General features: G+C 38.8%; 1 protein-coding gene and 1 long non-coding RNA gene across 3 annotated transcripts in view; one reads left to right on the top strand and one right to left on the bottom strand.

The window, feature by feature from the left end:
* Positions 1-1,368: 1,368 nt before the first annotated feature.
* ZC3H15 (zinc finger CCCH-type containing 15) lies at positions 1,369-19,509 on the bottom strand. Of its 2 annotated transcripts, XM_073306106.1 has the most exons (10): positions 19,279-19,505; positions 14,810-14,911; positions 11,447-11,558; positions 9,599-9,751; positions 8,305-8,396; positions 6,650-6,832; positions 5,361-5,507; positions 5,086-5,187; positions 4,669-4,795; positions 1,369-2,163 (listed from the first exon to the last, which is right to left on the bottom strand). In XM_073306106.1, the coding sequence occupies exons 1-10, from the start codon at positions 19,354-19,356 to the stop codon at positions 1,973-1,975; spliced, it is 1,287 nt and encodes a 428-aa protein (XP_073162207.1). In that variant the 5' UTR covers positions 19,357-19,505; the 3' UTR covers positions 1,369-1,972. The 2 variants fall into 2 exon arrangements, with proteins under 2 accessions (XP_073162207.1, XP_073162208.1); XM_073306107.1 differs by lacking the exon at positions 5,361-5,507 and having other exon boundaries at positions 19,279-19,509.
* Positions 18,996-24,634, top strand: part of LOC140895717 (uncharacterized) — a 77,526-nt gene continuing 71,887 nt past the window's right edge. The window contains exon 1 of the long non-coding RNA XR_012154319.1: positions 18,996-19,676. This is a non-coding gene — a long non-coding RNA (uncharacterized lncRNA). The remainder of the gene's footprint in view (positions 19,677-24,634) is intronic.

Below are 24,634 nucleotides of genomic sequence, written 5' to 3'. Positions count from 1 at the left end.
TGTGCTAATATTCATTGTGAAGGGGAGGGAGTCACACTAATATATTTTAACCACCACATTTAAGTAGGAAAAATTACAGGCCTAAAAGTCGTTTATATATATATTAAATATGAACAGAAATAGGAAGATCTTTCCAACAGACTGATAAATGATTGAACTACTTTTTTAACCCAACCTAAAACAAAGATTTTGAAAGTTATGTATTGTCATTCATTCAAAATGGGAGCTGGATTCTTGGTGTCCTGACCTACAACAGACAGCCTCCTGCTGGCGATGCTGCTTATGTGTGGTCATGTCGGAGGTGAGCAGGAGCAGGAAGCTTCTGACAATTAAATATTTAGTAAGAAAGTTCAGCTTTCACTGATCAGTGTTTTCCTTTAAATACTTACTTTTAGAAATCAGTTTCACTGGGCCTCTCTCTCAGATGCTATTTCCTGTTGCTATGGGGAAAAAAAAAAGTCATCGTCCCGCCTCTCTCCCCCACAAAGACAGATCCCAAAAAGGGCAAAAAATGTCTATGGCAGCTAATTTAGCAATGGCATTCCAGATGCAAGAGTTCATTTTAGCAACACCAGAAGTAACCCACTAAAGCTGATGTTACCACTTGGAAGACATTTGTGCAAACTCACCCACAGTACCATGGATCTTAATGTTCCTTGGAAAATAATTCTGAAATCATTTGTTGAGTAATCAGTACAAATCTTATAATTAATGCAACAGTATTGTTACTTGATTTTTAGTTCTGAAGCAAGGGTTTTTTGTAAGGTAAGGAGATGGGGATAAATATTGGTTTTCCAGGAGACTATAAATTAGGAATCATTGGTATGGAGGCAATTTTTTTATTCAGAGGTCATGTAAACTTTATGTAAGCTTTACATTTAAAGCATCATATTGACCTATACCCAGGACTGAAAATGCTCCCTTCTAGAGGTCAAAGACAATGCCCATCCCCAAGTTTTCCTTTGGAGATGCAGACAGTACTAATTATGTATTCTGGTTTATAATTTGTATGCTAAGTGCTTTATAGACATATGAAGACAAGATCCCCACCATGAAAAGCTGCCAATATAGACAATGTACAAATATGGCCAAGGGAAGAATAAGATGCAACGACAGGTAAGTGAACTGTATAGCATGTTATATTAATTCTATTACAGTTTTATTGCAGGGAAAGATGAAAGATAATATGCCATTTAGAATTCTTCTGCATGGAGGTCTAGGGCTTGAAAGCTATCTGCAACTAGCCACTCCTTTAGCTGAAACTTCTGGATCATAACTAGAGGGAACATATTTACTCTCTATCTCATACAAAATATATTTTATTTACAATTTGTCACACATTGATGTAAAGAAAAGTCAACATAATGATTTTAAAGTTGACAGTCTTTATTTACAACCTTGTTGGCAAAAGGTGTAGGGAAAGTTTAAAACATTTTAAACAGAGGCCACCAGAGCTGACGCCTTATCAACTCACGAATCCACATCTTTAGCATCCAGCTGAAGAAGTAAAGCATATCAATACCTACTGGAGCATGAACATCTTAATCTGTATCAGTTCCATTTAGAGTACATTGCTCAAATATTTTAGGCAGTTTCTAAATCAACTCAAAATTACTTATTAACAAATGCAGTTCTGGTGAAAAGGATGTTCATTTTGACTGTGTACTACACCTGGTAGTAATAAATCCACTTAACTCATTTATGCTTCCTACTTTTAGTTCAAAATTACATCTCATTTTCTGCGATGACAGCTCTCAATTCAATTATTAACTAATCTGAATATTTTACTATGAGATGTAGTCAAGAGTGGAGTAAAGGAAACTGAAGGAAAGTACTTCTGTTTTTTGATGTGCCCTCCAGAATCAGCTGGGGAAACCACAAACCTCCTGTTTAAGAATTCTAGATGAAAAAATGATGTAGTCAGTTTTCACTTTGTAAGGTAGACTTCAATTTTCTTATTGCATTTGTTTGTTCATTCTTCTAAATCAAGAGTGTTTAATTCTTCTTCTAGTTCATCCAAGTCCTCTCCAGTAAAAAGATTTTCATCAACAGGAACTGCATCTATTACTCCATTTTCCTGTTCTCCTTCTGCCTCGTTTTCTTCTGAATCACTTTGCTCCCCATTCTCTATTCCACCTCCTGAAGCTTCACTTAATTTGTTATCTGAAAATAAAAACAATTCTTACATCTATTAATGTTACAAATTCTTACAGTCAATCTATCAACATCAACTAGGGTCCATGCTTGAAGAATACACACCCATGTTTTGATGCAAAAATGCTGCCATACAGCTATTCTACTACGACTTACATATGTGGCACCTACTAATGCAATTCATCCCACTGAACTCAACAGGACTACTTGTGTGCTTGCAGGACTGGGTTTTTAACAGTTGCAAGTGAACACAGGTGTGCGTAAATGCAAGAGATTTTTTTACAACTCCTGTCCTCACCAGCTGGTTCATACTATTAAGTTATTACTAGGGCTGTCGATTAATCGCAGTTAACTCATGCAATTAACTCAAAAAAATTAATCATGATTAATCGCAGTTTTAAATCGCACTGTTAACAGAAATACCAATTGAAATTTATTAAATATTTTGGATGTTTTTCTATATTTTCATATATATTGTATTCTGTGTTGTAATTGAATCAGTGTATATTTTTATTACAAATATTTGCACTGTAAAAATGATAAACAAAAGAAATAGTATTTTTCCATTCACCTCATGCAAGTACTGTAGTGCAACCCCTTTGTCATGAAAGTGCAACTTATAAATATAGATATTTTGTTACATAATTACACTCCATAACAAAACAATATAAAACTTCAGAGCCTACAAGTCCACTCAGTCCTACTTTTTGTTCAGCCAATCGCTAAGACAAACAAGTTTGTTTACATTTACAGGGGATAATACTGCCCTCTTCTTATTGACAATGTCACCAGAAAGCGATAACAGGCGTTCTCATGGCACTGTTGTAGCTGGCGTCGCAAGGTATTTACGTGCCAGGAATCCTAAACATTCATATGCCCCTTCATGCTTCAGCTACCATTCCTGAAGACATACTTCCCTGCTGATGATGCTCAGTAAAAAAATAATGCATTAATTAAATTTGTGACTGAACTCCTTAGGGGACAATTTTATGTCCCCTGCTCTGTTTTACCTGCATTCTGCCATATATTTCATGATATAGCAGTCTCAGATGATGACCCAGCACATGCTGTTCATTTTAAGAACACCGTCATTGCAGATTTGACAAAACGCAAAGAAGGTACCAATGTAAGATTTCTGAAGATAGCTACAGCACTCGACCCAAGGTTTAAGAATCTGAAGTGCCCTCCAAAATCTAAGAGGGACAAGGTGTGGAGAACGTTTTCAGAAGTCTTAAAAGAGCAACACTCCAATGCAGAAACTACAGAACCTGAACCACCAAAAACAAAAATCAACCTTCTGCTGGTGGCATCTGACTCAGATAATGAAAATGAACATGCATCGGTCCACATTGCTTTGGATTGTTATTGAGCAGAATCTGTCATCAGCGTGGACGCATGTCCCTTGGAATGGTGATTGAAGCATGAAGGGACATATGAAACTTTAGTGCATCTGGCACGTAAATATCTTGCGACAGCAGCTACAACAGTGCCATGAGAATGCCTATTCTCACTTTCAGGTGACATTGTAAACAAGAAGCAGGCAGCATTATCTCCTGGAAATGTAAACAGACTTGTTTGTCTGAGCAATTGGCTGAACAAGAAGTAGGACAGGATGGACTTGCAGGCTCTAAAATTTTACATTGTTCTATTTTTGAGTGCAGGTTTTTGTACATAATTCTACGTTTGTAAGTTCAACTTTCATGAAAAAGAAATTGCACTACAGTACTTGTATTAGGTGAATTGAAAAATACTATTCCTTGTTTTTTTACAGTGCAAATACTTGTAATCAAAAATAAAGTGAGCACTGTACACTTTGTGTTCTGTGTTGCAACTGAAATCAATATATTTGAAAATGTAGAAAACATCAAAAAAGTATTTAAATAAATGGTATTGTATTATTAACAGCACTATTAATCACAATTAATTTTTTTAATCACTTGACAGCCCTTGTTATTACTATTATTCAATGCTGTATTTAAAGTCCAGAAAGGTCAATCAGGATCAGACTTTTATTTGGTAGCTGCTGTACAAATACATAGTAAGATGAAGTACTTGCTGTAAAAAGTTAGCTAACAAGTTTAAGGTAAACTTACAGATTTTGGAGTCATCATTCATTCACTTATTTACTAAAATAGGAAAGTGTAAAGAAAGGTGTTTCCTTTCCCAGTTTCAAGACATAATTTTTAAGTGATTTAAAAGTTAAACAAATACTGTAGTAGAAATGACTGTAAATATTAACTAGAGGTCAAAAGACAGGGCATTTATTTAATTAAAAACAAACAAACAAAAAAACCTGCCTACAGCAATTCCTTTCCCCTATACTAGAAAATATAGTTCTTCTGTATTTTCAGAACACAATATGTGAAGCAGCATTAAGATACTATGGAATAAGCACTATACAAATCTATCAAACATTTCTTCACAGCCTCTCTCTTTGTGGGTATTGGAAAACCTTTAACATTACTTCAATGTACTGTATCTGTTAATTTAGTTATGTCTAAACAGTGACCTTACCATCTTTTTCCACTGAAGTGTATGTGCTGAATCGCTCGAGACTAGCCACAGTAATACCAGTCTCATCTACATCCTTTGGGACATACAGGTTCAAGTCTACATCATTTATCCTCACAAGATCTTCAACCTGAAAAACAAAAGTTATTTTCTTTGCATTAATCATTACTTTCCTGCAACTGATTTGTTAATTTTACATTTGACATCAACTTTTCTTTCTGCAGGTTTTATTTTGTTCAGTCTAAGTAACAGCAAACTAAAAAGGGCGCCTACTATTTAAGTACTAGCCAAGCTTCTCAAATTTAATCATTATTACTTTTTTTATGGAAGCCTATCAAAACCAAAAAGTTAAGTCTCTAAATTTTAAATGGTTACCAGCAATATGAGGTAGTTAAAGAGAGTTAATATTTACTTCTTTACCTCATCTTCACTTGATCCTTGAATATAATTAGTGTCGTCTGCTTCTTCATCATCGGCATCAACCAACTCCGGCCGGAACTCAAATACTTCACGTCCGCTGATCTATCCATGGGGAAGCAAGTAAGACATATTCAAACAACACTAAATGTTATCTGTACTGCAATTTAGAGAATAAAAGAAAATACACACGGCTTAATTTCAGGCCAGCTACCTCATTATAAAGTGTATTTCACTCTTTCCTCTTACAAGTAGTAGTATTTGAGTGGAGAACATACCACCAGTGCTTTGCCAGCTTTAAAATCTGCTTTCCTCCGTTCCATATCTTGTTCAGCCTTGTCAATCTTTTCTTGTCTTTTTCTTTTCTTCCATGCAAGAAAAGACTCTAAGGTGATTTTGGTAATGTTTGGTCCTAAGGCAGCACGCTGTGCAATAAAGGCATTAGCTTTAATCAATCTTTGTGAACACAATTATCTACAATATAATAGGGCAAGTTTTTCTTCACAAATTAAGAAACTGTCTCTTAAAATCATTCCCTCTTAAGATTTTTCTGTACATTAGAAATACTTAATGAGATTTTTCTTTTGACTTTCTTACTAATAATAAATATGCATTCATGCAGTCAAATTTGAGATTGTTTGACTCAAAGAAAAGTTTCAATAGGCTACATCCAAATCTATTCTACTAGTATAGGTAACCTGGCAATATTTAAGAAATGATGGTTATGTGCAACCTTAAAATATGGTATGAACTAAAGGTGTCACTTTCAACGGCAACACTTGTCCTGGCTTTAGAAGAGATATTATTAAAAAATTCCCAAGTTCCTTTTAAACAATAAGCACAAACACCACTAGATTTTTCTTCTGGTTTCAATCTTTTCAACTCCCTGATTTTGTCTACCAGCTTAAGACAAAAAAAAAACACACACAGAAACCCAGTCTTCAATAGTGCCTACTATTCTCAGAAGCTGCATTTCAGTATTACAAGTCAAAATTCTGACCTAAATCATTGCTGCCCTCTAGAGGTAAATATTCAGTTAAACTTTACTTTGTATTCTTATCTGGTGAATAAACTGGAGAAATTAACAGTTTCAAAAGAAAGACTTGATTATTTTCAAAGAATCACTGAGTATATTTCACTCTAACGCCCAAGTGGATACAAACATCAGTGAGTACCATTTTTTTTTTTTACTCTGTTGCTAGAAGAAAAGGAGTACTTGTGGCACCTTAGAGACTAACCAATTTATTTGAGCATGAGCTTTCATGAGCTACAGCTCACTTCATCGGATGCATACCGTGGCTTCCATCGGTATGCATCCGATGAAGTGAGCTGTAGCTCACGAAAGCTCATGCTCAAATAAAAAAAGAAAAGGAGGACTTGTGGCACCTTAGAGACTAACCAATTTATCTCTAAGGTGCCACAAGTACTCCTTTTCTTTTTGCGAATACAGACTAACACGGCTATTACTCTGAATTTTGAACATGTGCCTCTTTTCAGAGTACTTTGTTAAAAATAATTAAACCATACAATATTCAGGCTTGAATGACTGAGTTAGCTATTACCTTACCTCTCTTTCTATTAGATCTTCTAAAGAAACTTCATCTTCTTTTTCCTCCTTCTTTTTGTCTTTTTTTAGTACAAAGCCAGGAGGGAGAGCGTGGCGGTACATACAGTTGTCTCCTCCACCAGGACAAACCCAAAACCAGCCATATTTGTTGTTTTCGATAGCATCAAGAAAATACTTGCAGACCTGTATTAAACAACAGTGGTTATTACCCCTGAATCCTACCTTCTCCTCCCCAGCTACCTACACTGGTAAAGTGAGTTTGTCACATTAACTCAGGAACAGTATTACAACAATGGTCAGTAAATCACAGCTAGTCATATTACATTTCTGAGCTACCATTCAAACAGAAGTCCCAAGAAGAAATATTTTTGAATGTATTTAGACTAAAGAACAATGGACAAATGTCAAAAGAGTACAACTGATTAATGTATTTAAATAAAAAACTACATTTAAAGTTTTCAGCAGCTTTTTCTGTTAAGGCGTCTCAAATTTGGGGGAACAGATGGCTTAAAAGACTAGTGATTGATTGTCTAGTGGTATAAATCCAGTGTCTCTGTGTGAAGCGAGTTGGTCAGGTCTTCTAGATTTTAATTTTAATTTAAAAAGAGGCCATGGTTTTGTATGTTTTTGGCAGTTTCACACTGATACAACAAGAATGTAATGAGAATGGAGACTATACTCTACGACCCTTTCAACCTTGGAGGTTGTCCGTTCCAGGTCAAGTTTTGAAGCACACTAAAGGGACAGCATGCATTCTTGCTGCAGTCGTACACCCATCTCTACACAGAACACTTCAGTTGCCAGAGCTGTGAATCTGGCAACTTTAACAAGCAATGTATTAATTTTACTATAGATCCCAAGCTGTTCTTTCACATTTCACTTCCAACTGTGTCATGAGTAATATTTAGTTATTGTGAAATAACATAGCATGAATACAACTACCATTTTCTTGTATTTTTAGTTTGTATGGATAACAATGTGGAATTAAAAGAGTGAAAAACACAAAGGTATAAAATATTAAAGATTTAAACTGATGCTAGTTAAGGCAAGATAAAATTAAGGTCCCAATTTAAAATATCCCATCGTTTTGGAGCCCTAAATACTAGAAAATCCCTTCTAATTAGTGATTTTTTTTAGACTTAGCATTACAGAAAAGATTAAACTGTATGCACTGATGTAGGACACTCATGGTTAGAATATTTCTTTGTTCCCATCTATTAATCTATTAGCATCTTAGGTTCACAATCAAAAAGGTAAGATGTGCAAGAGAATCAATCACATAAGTAATCCTATTGGCATATGTAACTATGAACACTTAAATCTTGAATGTGGGTAGTCAAATTACATCCAGTAATGTACCAGGATTACTCTTCATACTGTTTGTGAAATCATTTCTATCTTAGAAAAAGATGCTTCTCATACCCAAATATGCACATAAAAGTATATATTTATAATTATAAAAGAGCCTTGCTTATTTCAGAAATATGTCAAGATGATAGAATAATGCAAGTCAACCTTTATCCTCAAAAAGCCTTTATAATATTCAAATAAAGATTTCAAGATATTCTAGTAGAAAAATCCAGTACCTTTCCAAATTTAATTCTCTTTAATGATAGCTAATAACTACTGCAACTCAATTAAAGAAAAGGACATACTATTTGAGTTTTGGGTTTTTTCTTTTCCGCCTCACCATGCTTCTTGTTCACCACCTCTTCCAGCTTTTTCTCATCCCAATTATCCATTGTATCTAGATATAAATAGTAAAAAAGTTGGTTTTACTTACATCTCAAATTATAACTAAAATACCAAACCTCACAATCAAACTGCTTTGGATTCTGCAGTTTAACTGCAGTAAAGGAAAAGCAATACTGTCAAGTTTAGGTTCTTAATTATGATTTTAATAAAGAGGATTTTCAAAGCCTCACATGCTTTTATTTATTCGTAAAAAGTACTTTAAAACTTCTTCTTTGAGAGCATTTTAAAGAATTTACACCTCTTCCTCCACATAAACTCATGTTTCCAAAAAAAGGAAACATGGAATAGTAGGTGGGATGGTGCCCAGGAAGGAGGTAGGGAGAAGACAGCTCAAACAAACACATGAGCAGGAGAAGAGAGGCTGACAGATATAAGTCAAGGTAGGAAGTTCTTTATCATCTTTGGTGATACAGAAGAAGCAGCTATTAAAGAAAAGAGGCTGTGAAGGGTTGGAACACTAACAAGAGCAATGAAGCCATATGTGTTGTCCTGGTGCACCACTTCAGTGTGTCAAAAGGTTAAAACATTACCCAGCAGGAATGGCATACAACATTGTGTTAGTGCATGACAACCACAAAAGAAAATTGACCTGTCTTAGTGTAGCTCTCTAAGCCATGCTGAGCAAAAGTGCAAAGCCAAACAACACTCTATTTTTGACTGATCAGTGCTGATGGGGAATGAAGCCACAGACAGAAGCTTCCCAAGCAACCTGAATTTAAAATACTGTTCAAACACATTATGCTACTACTAATAGCATATGTGCAAAAAACATAATAAGTTGCAGTTCATTTGCTTTTTCTAAAGTCTGGGTATTTTTAGAAGCAATTGGAAACTAAAAGGAGCCAATTCTAGATGACTTGCCACCTCTATATTGTAAATATTCTACACCACCAGAGTTTAAGGACTGCTGCCCTATAGCGCATTGTCTTTATTATACTAATCCATCAAAGTAGGGACTAGAAAAAATTCTCTTGCAGGTAAGAAGTTGAGTGATTTTTCTTTTTTAAGTCAGCTCAATATTATTTGTATTACCAACCACCTAGAAGTCCCAGGCATAGGCCACGACCTGATTGTGCTACGCATTGTATAAACAGAACAAGAAGACTATTCCTGGTCCAAAGAGCTTATGAACTTATTATTAGAACTTTGGCACCTGTAAAGTATGTTGGCAGTTATTTTCCAGAAAGAACATACCTTTTTCAAGATCTTCATCTCTTGCATCAATGTAAACACTGCGTTTTTCACACTTTCTCTCCAAAGACAAATCATGAGAAAACTTGCACTTATCTCCTTTAGTGCACTGTCCTTGCTTGAAGAAAGCACAAACTACTGATTTGGGATCTGCACCTGTGTCATATGAAATTTAGTATTTTAGTACGGTTTCCAGGCAAAACACTAAGTCGCATTTAAAATGATTTTCCACATTTTTTTTCAAAAAGCATTAAACGCAACATTTCAGTTTTTAAACACCAAACAGTAGAGCATAGAAATTCGAAGTTAATTTAAAAAAAACCTGGAAGTTATTCACAATACAATTACCATCACTAACTTCTCTCAGTCTGCTTCAATACCACTACCAAGCTGCTGTCTTTCATGTACGTATGCTTCCGTACCTACTTTGTTGTTAGGTTTGTTTTAAATGTCCAAATTTAAAGGCATTTTGATATTTAAGAAAGTCTGGCATCAATGTGTGGCTTAAGTAATGCATGTGACCTACTCTTAGCTTATTACAATAGGTACTAATTCAAGAATCAAATTCACTTTATAACTATCAACTGGGTTAATCAAGTTTCTTGTACTTAATTCCAATATTGATTCATAAGCCATGATATTTTCAGTGGCAACCAGCTAGCTCCAGTGCAACATAGTTAATGGAAATATCAAACATTTACACAGGCACTGAACCACTGCTATGGGATGTATTACTATAGCAATGAAACTATTAGGATTTAGTCTTAATGAGGCAGTGATGTTTATGGTTAGGGTGGAGTACTGAGTGTCAGGCAAAAAAAAAAGTACGATTTGGCCAATGATCTGATCTGACACCTAAGGGCTAGTCTACATTATACAGGCTCTGCTGATAGTTACATTGGCACATTACATTATAGCTCTACTGGCATATTCCCCTAGTCCAGGTGCAGTATATGCCAACAGAAGAAGTTCTTCCTGGTGGTATATTACCACCAGCTCCCCAAACAAAATTAGCTATGCAAACAGAAGCACTCTTGTTGGCGTGTCTGTATGTACACTGCGGTTTTGGCTGGCATAGCTAGGTCAGATAAAGGGTGTGGTTTTTCTCACACCCGTGACCGACACAGCTATGCTGAGAAAACTTTGTAGTATAGATCTAGCCTAACACACAACAACCATGACTGTTTTTCCACTCTGTAAAATGGGGATAATGCTAATTTAAAGTGTTCCTTACTTACATAAATAAAATAATCAAATTGTTATACTTTTACAAAGAAATAGACACCACTGAACAGTAAAGGGCAGCACACAGAAAATGAAAACTATATGCAAGGCCCCTGGAGCAGGGAGTCCACAACTGGCATGGAGCCTGTAAAACCAGTTCACTGCAGCCTCTGGCACAGGAACAGTTTCAGAGAAGGACAGTGTTAGAGTGAGTGTACTACACTCTAGCAATCTCCAGGGCAGAGAATTGGGGAACCGCAACTGGTTCTAACAGCCCTCCACCCCCAACTCTACTGTACCAGTAAAAACTGATGCAGCACAGAATCTGCTCCTGCAGCCTGCCAATGTTGATGAAGAAATCTCCATTGAAATCAGAGCAGATTTCCGTACTCAGATCAATGACATTATGACCTCACAATGGTTAGCATTAAAAGGTCACGTAATATAACCTTTTATATCCATTTTAGTTTTATTTGTTAACAGAACGGAATTTTTAAAATAAAAAAGTTAGAACTGCTTGCTTATAGATAGGAAAACTGACATTTTAAATATTTTTTTTAATGTGAACTATATAAAATACTAACAGAATTAGCTACATACTAAAATGTTACATTACTCTTAATTTACCTTTACTAATTTTCTGGGCAGCAACTACAGGTTTGAAGAGTTCATTTAGTTCCTGTAATTCTTTCTTCTTATCATCCTTCTTTAATTTCTTGTCACCTTCAGCTTGAGCAGCCTATAATAATCCCAGATTTGAAGTGATTGGTAAAGGATATTTAGAACCGTGACATTATTCACAATCTGTGCACTACAGCTTCAAAGATAACATAGCATGCAATATTAATTATATGTCATATAGAACGACAGTCACTGATTTAGGAGGTGTCAGCATTATTCTTTTCCTAATATTTCCTTGTATTAATGGCCAGGGTGCACTAGCTAGCAAATGTCAGGAAGAGCTAAAATAATTTCTTTCCTCTCTTTGGTTTGAAATGTAACAGCTAACATTTTACAAGGGCTAAGATATACTGATATGATTGAAGGACCCTTTTCTATTTTTGTTCCACATTTATGGAATAGGAAATCAGGAAATAAGTGTCATTGCTGGCACAGGACAGCCATCTTCTAGCAGGACTCTAGCAAACATAAACTGTCACAGTAGAGGAATAACTGAATTAAAGACCCAGCACCAACACTCAGCCCAGTTACTCTTGCCCAAAATCCACAAAGGTAGAGACTCTACTATTAAAACCCTAAAATTTATGTTTTCGTCTTTCCTTTTATGTGTATCCACAGCAGCCAGCCAGGAAGTTTGGCTTTGAAAGTGGTCTTATTCATCTACATCACCTAGCCAATATTTTATTTTATTGTGTGCAGTTCTTCAGCATTACAGTGTTCTGTTAATAACTGATGGTGTACATGGCAGGAAAGCTTAGTTTCATTTGAACTGTGTGTGAGGAAGAGACAATGTATAAAGTAGAAAGGGAAAACTATTTCTATGACTACAAGGAAGACATTGTGAACCTGCCTCCCCCTTCTAGTAGTTTAAAAATCAAGCCTCATCATCATTAGTCACTGTTACTAAGCTGGTAGGAAAAAAGACCTATACCCCAATACCTGGACCAGTACAGAAGAACATGGGAAAATAGCATGTACAATTAATTAGTTTTAATATGCCTGATTCTCCTCCCAAAGTTGTTAATGGGACTTTATACCTAATGGCCCAGTCAGAACTGAAGTCATTGGTAAACAGTCATTTGAAAGAATCCTTCTCTCTTTTTCAATATATTGTCATTCAGGCTCTGCAGTCTGGATACTTCTAGGCAGCGGCCTAATTTGATGCAATGCAGAATTAAAAGCAGACTCCCCTCTTCCCTAAATGATGCACGAGATTTCTAACTTTCAAAATAGTTATAAAGGTAAATTGATCCTGGGCTAACAGTCAACCTAAAAAAGATGCTAAATTATCTTTACAATTTTGATTTCTAATGACATTCAATCTAGAAAAGCCTATTTCAATCCTACTTTGCATCTGATGGATGAAATGGCACCTCCACACTTGTCAACTATAATAAAAACCAATATGTTTAGTGATTTACTCTTTGGAATTACACACACTTATCAGAGTACCTTTGTTACACCTCTAGGGTTAGAGCTGAAGTTGTTTCTTAGCTCGACAGCACTTCCATTTGTACCTCAAGACATGCCTGTCTTTGACTCTTGAGGGTTATTCACAGAGGTATGGCCTTGGGAGGTACAGCACTGTATTAGGATTAGATGTTGAAAGTTGTCTTCCTGGACTTCTAGGTTTCCTGGCTGTTTGGGGAGAAAAGTTTCAACATCTAATCCTAATACAATGATGTACCTCGCAAGTCCGTAAGACATACAAGGATATACCTTGCCCAGTTTCCATTTTTTGTTGAGAGGAATTCTTCTCTTTTGCGCACAGCATTGTCAGAAAGCAGCAACTGAGCGAAATCAACAGAAGCCTGGTCAGTTTTACAATTGCTATTCAGTGGTGGGCAGCTGTGAAACTCAGACGAACCAAAAAAGAATTTCACAGGGCTCTACAGATGATCTAGCTAGCGACCTGCGCCTCATGCTGCAGAGAAAGACAAAAAACCCAAGGTGTCTGACAATCTGACCTGGGGAAAATTCCTTTCTGACCCCACGTATGGCAATCAGCTAGACCCTGGTCTTGTGAGTAAGACCCACCCAGACACCCGAGAAAAGAATTCTCAGTACCATCACATAGCAGCCTACCTTCCCATGCCGTGTCCCATCTCCGGCAGTGGCCTAAAACCACAGAAATCGCTGGCTGGAAGAGACCTCAAGAGGTCAGGACCCTTCCCCTGAGGCAGGACCATACCTAGCAGGTGTTTGTCCAACTTGTTCTTAAAAACCTTCCATTACCTCCCTTGGAAGCCTATTCCAGTGCTTAACAATCCTTACAGTTAGAAAGTTTTTCCTAATATCTAACCTAAATCTCCCCTGCTAGAGATTAAGCCCACTATTTCTTGTCCTACCTTCAGTGGACCTGGAGAACAATTGATCAATATCCTCTTTATAACAAACCTTAACTTACTTGAAGTCTTATCAGGTCTTTTTTTCTCAAGACTAAATATACCCAGGTTTTTGGTTTTATTTTTAAAACTCTTCCTCATAGGTCAGTTTTTTAAAACCTATCATTTTTGTTGCTCTCCTCTGAAATCTCCAGTTTGTCTACATTTCTCAAAGAGTGACGCCCCCAACTGGACACAAAACTCCACCTGAAGCCTCATCTGCAGCGAGTAGAGTGGGACAGTTACATTCTGTGCCTTACTTACAACACCCTTATTATTACATCCCAGAATGATATTAGTCTTCTTCACAATTGCACCACATTGTTGCCTCATATTCAATTTGTGATCCACTATTACTGCCACACATTTGCTACTTAACCTCCACTCCCTAGCCAGTATTACTGCCTAGCCACCTCAGATGTTTTAGCCCTCAGAATGGAATGGAGGGAAAAGACTGCCTTCCTGACCCGTATAGGTGAAAAAGAGCCACTTTGTTTCACTTTTGTTTATAATTAGGTGGTAGTTATTTACCTTCAGGTTTCACACACTAGCGCAATAATACAATGTTTGGATTAAAAGCATTTCATAGGAATGTTTGCTAATCCTGTTACCATTGAAAAGCTTTTTAAATATGGAAACATCTTCACTAGTTTTTTAAACTAGTTTTATTAAAAATGTACATTAAAAAATTATAGATTTGGAACTATGTTATCCTTTAACTAGATAAACATTAACTTAACAATAATGACAAAGAGCATTAGTGTCTGACAATTAAATAGCTATTATTTTTTAAAAAAATTTAAACCAACTGAATAAATTAAAATTGTGCTAGCCAAAGTAATAAATCTTATCTCAACAACATCTCATTACAAGTCTATGAGAGACATTATGATTGATAAGAGATAATTACAAATTCAGTGCTTACCTGTCTTGGATTTTGTTGACCAAATTTAACTTGATGAGTCACAGCCTTGATAAACTTCTGCTGTTTTGCTCCTTTCTTATTCTTTAGACCAAATGTTTTGTCCTAAATTAGAAGAGATTTGTATAAGTGATGCTTCAGCTACTGGACATTCTATGAAAAGTTCAATTTAAGTTACAACAAAAATGTACTGTTCCTCTCAACTTATCAATACCATTCCCACCCTTGATTTCCCCAAAGCTACTCTGATCTGAGGAACAGAATGGGCAATATTTAGTCTTGCATTTGGCAAAGATTGAAGGTCTTATATCAAATTAAACACTAGCTCTTAAATTAAAATAGATTTTTTTCAATTTAAACAAGCCATGTTATTTCTCAAAGGTAGCATATAGCATTCTGAAATTACAGTTAATTCTTTTTTAGTCAAGAAAGAGCAAGAAGAGTATTCAAAGATTTAATTAAAACTAATTAAAAAACCCTATGGCTGTAACTTCCAGTTCAGTAAGTGTTATTTAGTTTTTGAATGATGTAATCTGGTCATAACATCAATAATGAGGTAAAAGTCTATATTTAAATATAGAAGGCCTGCATGGAGACAGAATTAAAAGAATAAAAAAAAACCATGATAAAATAAAAGATACCTCAACAAGGATTTGGTAAATTAAATAATCTATCCCAACAGGCAATTATGATTGACTGAACCAATAACATGATGCAGCAGTTGTAAAATGAAGAGAATACAAGCTTACATTCTATCTGTTAAACTCAGTTTACCATCCGAGTTGCGTGTCATTTTGAGACTCAGCTCCAAAACAACTCGTAATCCTTTATTTTCCCTTTGGAGATTTCTGTACTAACTGAAGTCAATTTTACAGATCTGTAAAACCTATAGGGCTTTTCATTTAAAAAGAGGTTAGCTTGCATTACTCACAACTTTAACTTTGACTTGTGGAACAATATTATTCCCAAGTAAAGTTCAACGGGTAACACAAAATAAAGAAAGACATTGTCTATTCCAGTGGTTCTCAACCCAGGGGCCATTTACGGTCCAATCAGCACACGGCTGCGGCCCATGTGACATCCTCAGTGCCAGACATGTTTATTATATATTTATATATATAGTGTGTGTGTGGAGGCAGCCCACAGAACATAGAAAGCTGCATATATGGCCCACAATGTTCACGAGATTGAGGAACACTGGTCTATTCTATTGAGAATGATAGAACAGAAAATAGACTAGAGGAGTATTTAAAACACAATACTTTCTGGGACCACCAGTTTCAAGTTTTGGGCTGCAGAAAAAGGCTTCCCAGTTAAATGCACTAAGCTATGGGAAAGACAGAAACTGCGTATGTGACCTTAAAATGGACTTGGAGGGTCTGCTGATTTTTTTTGGTGAAAGCCATTCCATGGCATTTTTGTAAGAGCAACAGTTGCCCTAGGGTGTCCAACCAAAAGCGTCTCCCCGTTACTGCTGATTTCTGTTATGGCAAGGTGTGCTTGTCACTTGCCTCCCCCAGAGGTGCTGAACCAAAGGGTCCTCCAAATTAAATCAATGTCTTCAAATTATCTGAATATTTGTGCCCCAAAATTTTGTAGGACAGCAAAATATCCATGTAATCCTTTCTTGTCCTGCATTCTTTTAACAGTTTTCCTTTCCATTGCTGTAGTTCCTCTGCCCACCCATCTTCCTCATGTGCCAATGTAAGACACCATTAAAGTAGTATTTTACGAAGTTTCACACTATAACAGCATCTGTTGAAGAAAAGGCACCTGCTTTCTGTGTGTTCAATCCAAAAAGTTGCTGAGTATCCCCCATTCCATGGAAAAAAGTGTCTGCTCACACTCCTTTGCAGCAATTTTTCTCCCTACATTTTCAGTTTGTTTATGGAGGGAAGAGCGTCTATCTCAGTTCCATTCAAATTTTATATAAAACCTGACAACTCCCTTTACACTCCTATCTGCAGCAGTGTATTTTTCTGTGACAGCAACGTCTATTTAAAGCCTATCTTTGGCTTTGATTTAATTCTATTTATTAGAAGCAGAAAAATATTTTATTGCTAGTCACTGAAATTAAAAAAAAAAAAAGTCACCCAATGATAACATCTTGGTTAACACAATTTGGGAAATGTTAATAAAGAAAAACACCTATCAAAATAACCAAAATTTAAGTAAATTAGAAATTGGTTACTTTTTATTGAAACCACTAAAAAATAGTGCCAGCACTCAAGCTCACAAAGTTTTACATACTAATTAACTATCAATAATAATAATGGATTGGTGAGTTTTTGGTGTATATTTCTAATAATTTGTTGCTTTGCAATGAACGTATAGCTTTTAAATACAACAAACATAAGGCCTGGTCTACACTATAAAGTTAGGTCGACGTAAAGCAGCTTATGTTGACCTAACTCTGTAAGCGTCTACACTAAAATGTCACTCCCACCGATGTAAGTCGCCCACTATGTTGACTTAGGTCATGTCTACACTAGCACTTATGTTGGCAAAACTTTTATCATTCAGGGTGTAAAAAAAACAAACACAGCCCTGAGCATCGTGTGCACAGCGCTATGTCAGTGGGAGACGCTCTCCTGCAAACATAAAACCAGCTCAACGAGCAGCGGTAGCTATTATGTTCTCTCCTGTTGGCATAATGTGACTACCCAAGCGCTCTTGCAGCGGTACAGCTGTACCACTGTAAGCTTGTAAGTGTAGACACTGCGTTACTTACATCATCTGTTGGCTATCAGCCCCACAAGGGCCTGACAGCTAGGACCTCCCAGTGGTGGGGCTCCAGCTGTCAGCCCTGCAGTGAGGGGCTCCAGTTGTCAGTGCCCCCCAATGCCCCAGAGAATTAAGTCAGTGGAAGCACTCCTGGTGAGGACCCACACAGCTGACAGAAGGAATACAGTATGGATGTCAACTTAATTTTGTAGTATAGACATGCCCTAACTTATGAAAAAAGACTGATTCACATGTGGCATTATTGCCTCATTTTATATAATGAATGTCCCTTAAATACACCATTACTTTACATGTATTATCGTGTTTGTGATCTCATTTGAAATGTCAAAGATAACTTATATGTTTTTTCAACTACAAAATAAGAATCTTTGCGGACTAGAACTCTTCTATAACAGAGTTCAGCCAGAACATTACTAATTCAGCAACCAGCACTCCAAGATAATCATTACAATCTAAAACAGTTTAAGGAGTGTAATAAAAAAGAACAATTGCGTGAGGGTAGTTTGTAGCATTATATTTAAAAGGAAAATTGTTAAGGTAGGTAGATCCCAAATCTAACGTACCCGACCCATCTCCAGTCAGTTTGCTTAGATATTTAATTCTCTACTTATGCTCTTTCATCTCCCCCAAAAAGTCATATTTTCAGCATTTCAGAAGATATTCATTCACAAGGAAGCCCAATGACAAATGAAGCTGTGTAATGTTACAAGTGTTATTAAATAAAATTATAAACACTGAAATTTCTTAACAGTCAAGAATAGCTTTATGAATGACAGACATTGTTAGAGGACCAAGAGAGCACAAAATGTCACTACCTAATAATCTTTAATTTATTCAGCCTAGATTTGCGAAATAAGTATTTACCCCCTGGCTATTACATCAGTTGACATTATGCCCTGCCACAAGAGACGACAGGCCAAGTTTTGAATTGAGATCCACGTACAGAGTGATTTGATTTGACTGGCATTGCAGACATACATCTGAAAGAGCTGAGCCCTGAAAGCTTTCTAACACCTGTGCTCTAATGTGTCAGAATAAAAACTTTGACCAACCCATCCTCAGGCTGAAAATAACCGACCCTGGTCTATTTACGGGATCCAATGAAAAGAGCAGTTAAAGGGCCACGGACGAGCCAGGATGCGTTAGCAGATGTGACTGGTGCCTTGGAAGAGGAAGGGCGGCAGAGTCCCCCCAGAGACGCCTCCACAGCCGGTGGCAGCATCTTCTACACTTTTGTTTTTAAGCTTGTTGATTTAAAAACATTTTCATTAAGTTGTTTCAACAGCAGTGGCCGCCCAGTAGCCACTTCTCCGGGGGGAGGAGAGGAAAGAGCGAGACCAGCTCCGTTTCTACGGCAAGCCAAGGTTGATGGTTTAAGGCTCCCCCAGACGGCGAGGGGTCAAGAAAGGGCCCGGGAAGGCGAGGGGACGGACAAGCAGGTGGCGGGGAAGAAGAGAGGGGGAAGGAGGAGGGTGACGGGGCCGGATCGGGGCCGAGGAGCAGGGACGGGGACTACGGGGTGCGATGGGCAGCAGGGGCCGGCGGAATACGAAGGCGACGCGGGGACACAGCGGAGGCGTGACATGGGAGAGACGGTTATGGACTCCCTGTTCCCCCTCCCTAAGCTACGGCTCCGCTCTCCCCATCCCATCGCGCCTGTGAGGCGCCTCAGAGGGCCTGGCTACCCCGGCTCCTGCCGCTGCCGCCTCCCGGGCCCCCCTCCTCACCTCGATGATCTTCTCCTTCTTTTTCTGGTCCGCCTTCTTATTGGGCCCCGCCGCAGGTGGCGGTTTCTTGGGGGGCATCTCGGGAAAGGGGGGCAAGCCCCTGTCCGCGCTCGCTCGGGTCCTCTCAGCGCCGCGGCCGGAAAGCGCACGGGGACCGACGGGCCGTAGCGCAAAGCCAAGCAATGAAAAAGCAAAGGAAGGATTCCGTTTACGACAGGCCGTCAACGACCACTGCCCCGAGGCGCTCTGCGGAAGGGGTTGCGCGCGCAATCTGAGGTGGGGAAGAGCGTACAAAGATACGTCCCACGAGCGAAAAATCCCAACGATGCCGGAATCACGTGACTGGGGTGAGGCGCGGTTGCCCTGGCCGGCTCCCTCCCCCCACTGCTGAGGGAACGGTCAGTGGTCACGCGGGGCGGGCCGGAGCCTCGCGCTCTCAGTCGTGGTCCCGTGGCGGAAGGAGCAGGTTCCCTGCGCCCCGCCCGTCCCAGCCAGTGCAGCCGGCGTTGGGCCGCGGGCCGCTCGGGGCCTCCCCGTTCCGCCGGCGCTCTTCGGCCGAGCCCTTACTACAGGTCGGGGACGTGCCTGCGCCGCCCTCCCTTGCGGCCTCGTGCTGACTGCCCCGGGAGCTGGCGTCTTGCGAGGGCGCTGGTGTGGAGCTGCCGCCAGCCCAGACCGGCCTGGCCTGGGAGCCCAGGTGTGTGACCTGTAACACGGCGGCGCAGGACTCCGGCCCACGGTGCTATTCCAGCGACGTATGACCCCCCCTCCCCCGCGCCTTCCCCCTCAGTCAGTAATATGCGTTTTCCCTACTCAGCTGCCTAAATGTACAGTGATTTACAGCAAATTCAGCTATCCGGTGACGTACCTAACGCCTCTCCCCGAAGACAGCCCTGCTGGTGCTTTTGGAAGAAGTGTATATTAAGGAGAGAGGTGGACAGAGGGTCCCATTTGTGAGGGGAGGTAGGGAAAAGAGGATGGAGACCTGACTGGGGGGCTGGGAGACAAAGCAGCAGTGAGGCATGTGGCCTGGATTGGCTGGGGAATGAAGGGTGATAATAGATTGAAGGGTGGCAGTTTTGCAACAGAAAAGCTTCAAAACAGACTCCAAAGAGAAACTGCTGAGCTTGAATTAATATGCAAACTAGATACCATTAAGAAAAGGAGTACTTGTGGCACCTTAGAGACTAACCAATTTATTTGAGCATGAGCTGTAGCTCACGAAAGCTCATTCTCAGATAAATTGGTTAGTCTCTAAGGTGTCACAAGTACTCCTTTTCTTTTTGCGAATACAGACTAACACGGCTGTTACTTGGATACCATTAACTTGGGTTTGAACAGAGACTGGGAGTGGCTGGGTCATTACACATATTGAATCTATTTCCCTATGTTAAGTATCCTCACGCCCTCTTGTCAACTGTCTAAATGGGCCATGTTGATTATCACTAAAGTTTTTTTTCTCCTTCTGATAATAGTTCATCTTAAATAATTAGCCTCTTACAGTTTGTATGGCAATTTCCACCTTCTCTGTATGTGTGTATATATATCTTCTTACTGTCTGTTTCATTCTGTGCATCAGATGAAGTGGGCTGCAGCCCACGAAAGCTTATGCTCAAATAAATTTGTTAGTCTCTAAGGTGCCACAAGTACTCCTGTTCTTTTTGCAGATACAGACGAACACTGCTCTACTCTAAAACAGACCTAGGTAGTTCTGAATGTGGGCAAAGAGCTTAAATTTGATATAGAGGGGCATGGGAGCCTAGCCAGGGATTTGGAGTGGGGCTGTACATGATCAGGCTAAAGCAAATGCTTTTTCTTTTTCTGGTGCTATTTTGGATCGTTTCAAGGGGCATGAGCAAAATTGTGGGAGGCCAAAGAGAAAAATATAGGAATCAAAGTGGGAAGTAGAATAATAGAACTGGACCTCGAGAGGTCATCTAGTCCAGTCTCCAGCACTCGTGGCAGGACTAAGTATTATGAGACTATTCCTGATAGGCATTTGTCTAACCTGCTCTTAAAAATACCAGTGATGGAAATCACACAACCTGCCTAGGCAATTTATTCTAGTGCTTAACAAAATAGTCAGCATCTGGGCAAAAGGTTTTGTGGTGGAAATAAAGAGCTTCAGTGGAGTTACATGAGGGGTGAATATGGCCCAGTTACTTGCATTTTAACTAACTTGATTCTGTAATAATGATTGTTTTCAGAGTAACAGCTGTGTTAGTCTGCCTTTGCAAAAAGAAAAGGAGTACTTGTGGCACCTTAGAGACTAACCAATTTATTTGAGCATGAGCTTTCGTGAGCTACAGCTCACTTCATCGGATGCATACCGTGGAAACTTCATCAAGTTGGGCCATTTCCAACACAAATCCAGGTTTTCTCACCCTCCGCCCCCCCCCCCCCCCCACACACACAAACTCACTCTCCTGCTGGTAATAGCCCATCCAAAGTGACCACTCTCTTCACAATGTGTATGATAATCAAGGTGGAAATAATTTGTGCAGGAAATGGCCCACCTTGATTGTCATACACATTGTGAAGAGAGTGGTCACTTTGGATGGGCTATTACCAGCAGGAGAGTGAGTTTGTGTGTGTGTGTGGGGGGGGGGGCGGAGGGTGAGAAAACCTGGATTTGTGCTGGAAATGGCCCAACTTGATGATCACTTTAGATAAGCTATTACCAGCAGGACAGTGGGGTGGGAGGGGGTATTGTTTCATGGTCTCTGTGTGTATATAATGTCTACTGCAGTTTCCACGGTATGCATCCGATGAAGTGAGCTCTAGCTCACGAAAGCTCATGCTCAAATAAATTGGTTAGTCTCTAAGGTGCCACAAGTACTCCTTTTCTTTTTAATAATGATTGTATGTATATATAAGTTGCTTTGGTCCTTTTAACAATTACTTCCATTAATTTACCATGAAAGGGACAACCAGGGCCAAAGGGGGAGAGTATTTCAAAGGCACAAATGCAGTTAGGCACCTAACCCCAATGTTACCATTATGTGATATTATCTCAATTCTCACATAATTGATGTTTTTAAAGCCTGAGCTCTTAAAGTCAAATATTAGGGTTGCATTTTTTTACTAGCTCTAATACAGACTTCCTCTGTAACCTTAATCAAAGTCACTTAATTTTACTATGCTTTAATTCCCTCATGAGTACAATGGATATAATAAAACGTAATGTGAGTCTTTCTTAATTATTAATTGTATTTCCTGGTTATATCGGAAACTAGAAGTACATGTGCTAAAATATCAAACCAGTTAAAAAGGCTACGCTGATGGTGTGTTGGGCGTGACCAAAAGCAAAACGTAATGGCAATCGGGAGCCTGCTCTCAGAAGATTTCCAGCATATACAGATTTGCAAGTGTGGGAGGTTCTGATAAAGGTCCATATTGTGGAGGATGCTTTCCTAAACAAAACTAAATTTCAGATCTTTTGAGATTTGCCTTATTACTTGCACTTGCTTCCAGACTCATTTGAGTATATTTGTCGTCATCTGCATAATTGGAAAGGTTACCAATTTAAGACTAATTTACTTTTACAGATGATATGACAATACTGATTTTATATAATGGAAATCACTTGCTTAAATTACTAAAAAAGCTAGGTTGTACTGTGAGCCAAATCTGTTGGGTAACATTCAGTATGACACCTCTGAGAAATCAAAAACATGAAACTTTTCTATTAAGATTCCAAAATGAGCAGAACAGGAGCAGCAAGGTAATTCATATGCAAATGTGGTAATTGCTTGGATACAAAAGTTCAATTTTGCTATGAAATTTTCAATGTTGGGTTTTTTTAAGTTGGAGAATCCATAGGAAATGAGTCAGTTTGTGTTGAGAGTAAAAGTGATGACTATCTCAGGGTAAGAAACTATTACTGCTTAAGGAATCCTTGCCTTATATAATAAAATTAAATTTAATTTAGTGCTCATGAAAGTAACTGAAGACAATGGAAGGCCTCAAATTTATGTGCAGAGTAGGTACAGCTCCAGCAATAACCATCCATGCTATCCCCACCACTGGGTCTGATTGTCTTCTTGCAATAGGTTTAGAATAGTACAGTTCCACTGATTTTAGAGTCATTATTTCTATTTTAGATTGGTTTATGTAAGGGGGTATTAGTCCAATTGTATTCCAACCATTTATGGGATGAGTGTTTTAGATACTCTTTGCTAATACTGCCAACAAACATGTCGGTTACTGCCATTTATTATGGTAGTTTTGTTGTTTGGAATTTTGATCAATTTGCACTCACGCATATAGCATCTTTCAGTGCTCTCTGTTCTCACAATACTCATGTGAGTGTTAAGTATGAATATCTGCATTTTACAGGTAAAGGTCTAGAGCATCCCCTCTCAAGGAATAACCTTCAGGAGGTAGGCTGGGGGAGGAGTATCTTCTCATATTGCTCTCCGTTCAGCTAATGTTGTTCTCACAATACATACTAGAGCTTCCTCTGATGGCCCACTGATGTTACTTCCTGAAAATCACTTTGATGTAATAGTGATAGATATCCAGTAGCTTGCTTCAAGCATCTGAAGTCCAGAAAGTGTACCCTGTCTGGGGGTTGCTTCTTTAGAAGAAACTGGGATTCCATTACGGCTTATAGATACAGCCATAATGGTGGTGTTTCTGGAGAGCAGCAAGATGTAGCTGGGTTTTCCTTTGTTCTTTAACTGTCAAATCAGGATGCTGGTTCACCAAATGGCTGAAGAATATAGGCTATGAGTACATAAGCACTAGGGAACAGGGAGAGAGATACATCAGCAATCAACTCATGTCTGGGAAATACTGATGCCAGTGGGCAAAATCAACCCCACAAATGTCAGAGCCTTCAAAAAGAGGCTCTTGCCCCTAGCAAGAAGGGAGGAAGCAGCATGAGATTTGAAAATGCTGCACCTGGAGAGAATGCAAAAAGAAAAACTAACAGGAAGAGTGGGTGAGAGAGAATCGGGAGCTAAACATGTACCCACAAGAAATAGCAGGGAAGAAACACAAAAGGAAAGGCTGCGATTAAAATGACCTGACAATGCAGCTGAGGAGGATACTGATATCCTGATTTCTGCTATGTTGGCAGCTACCAGAGAAGTTCAATGCCGGAGAAGCTGCCTGTCCCACAGATGTCTCCATTCTCTACTTTCACCTTCAGTGGGATTTGTTTGATGATGAAGAACGGGCACAGCTTTCTATCAAGACTTTAGTCTCCAAGTCCTATAGCTTTAGTTGCTTTTTGTGAGGTTCTAGATAGCCAGAGTGGATAAAAACTCCCCTCCAGACTCTCAATCATATATCCATTCATTCATCTACTCATTGTCTAGAGGGAGGAGAATTAATTCACAATACAGAGATT

The sequence above is a fragment of the Lepidochelys kempii genome, chromosome 11 (assembly GCF_965140265.1).
Source record: "Lepidochelys kempii isolate rLepKem1 chromosome 11, rLepKem1.hap2, whole genome shotgun sequence".
In the NCBI taxonomy this organism is placed as follows: domain Eukaryota; kingdom Metazoa; phylum Chordata; order Testudines; family Cheloniidae; genus Lepidochelys; species Lepidochelys kempii.
Note: the sequence above shows the minus strand (reverse complement) of the source record. Positions and strands in the feature narration are given on the sequence as shown.

Excerpts from the sequence above, each read along its gene's own strand:
- ZC3H15 (XM_073306106.1), bottom strand. The coding sequence starts at position 19,356 with ATGCCCCCCAAGAAACCGCCACCTGCGGCGGGGCCCAATAAGAAGGCG. Across the intron at positions 6,833-8,304 it reads AAAAACCCAAAACTCAAATA|GTCTGCAAGTATTTTCTTGA; the intron begins GTATGTCCTTTT and ends TGTTTAATACAG. Across the intron at positions 5,188-5,360 it reads AAGCTGGCAAAGCACTGGTG|ATCAGCGGACGTGAAGTATT; the intron begins GTATGTTCTCCA and ends CCCCATGGATAG.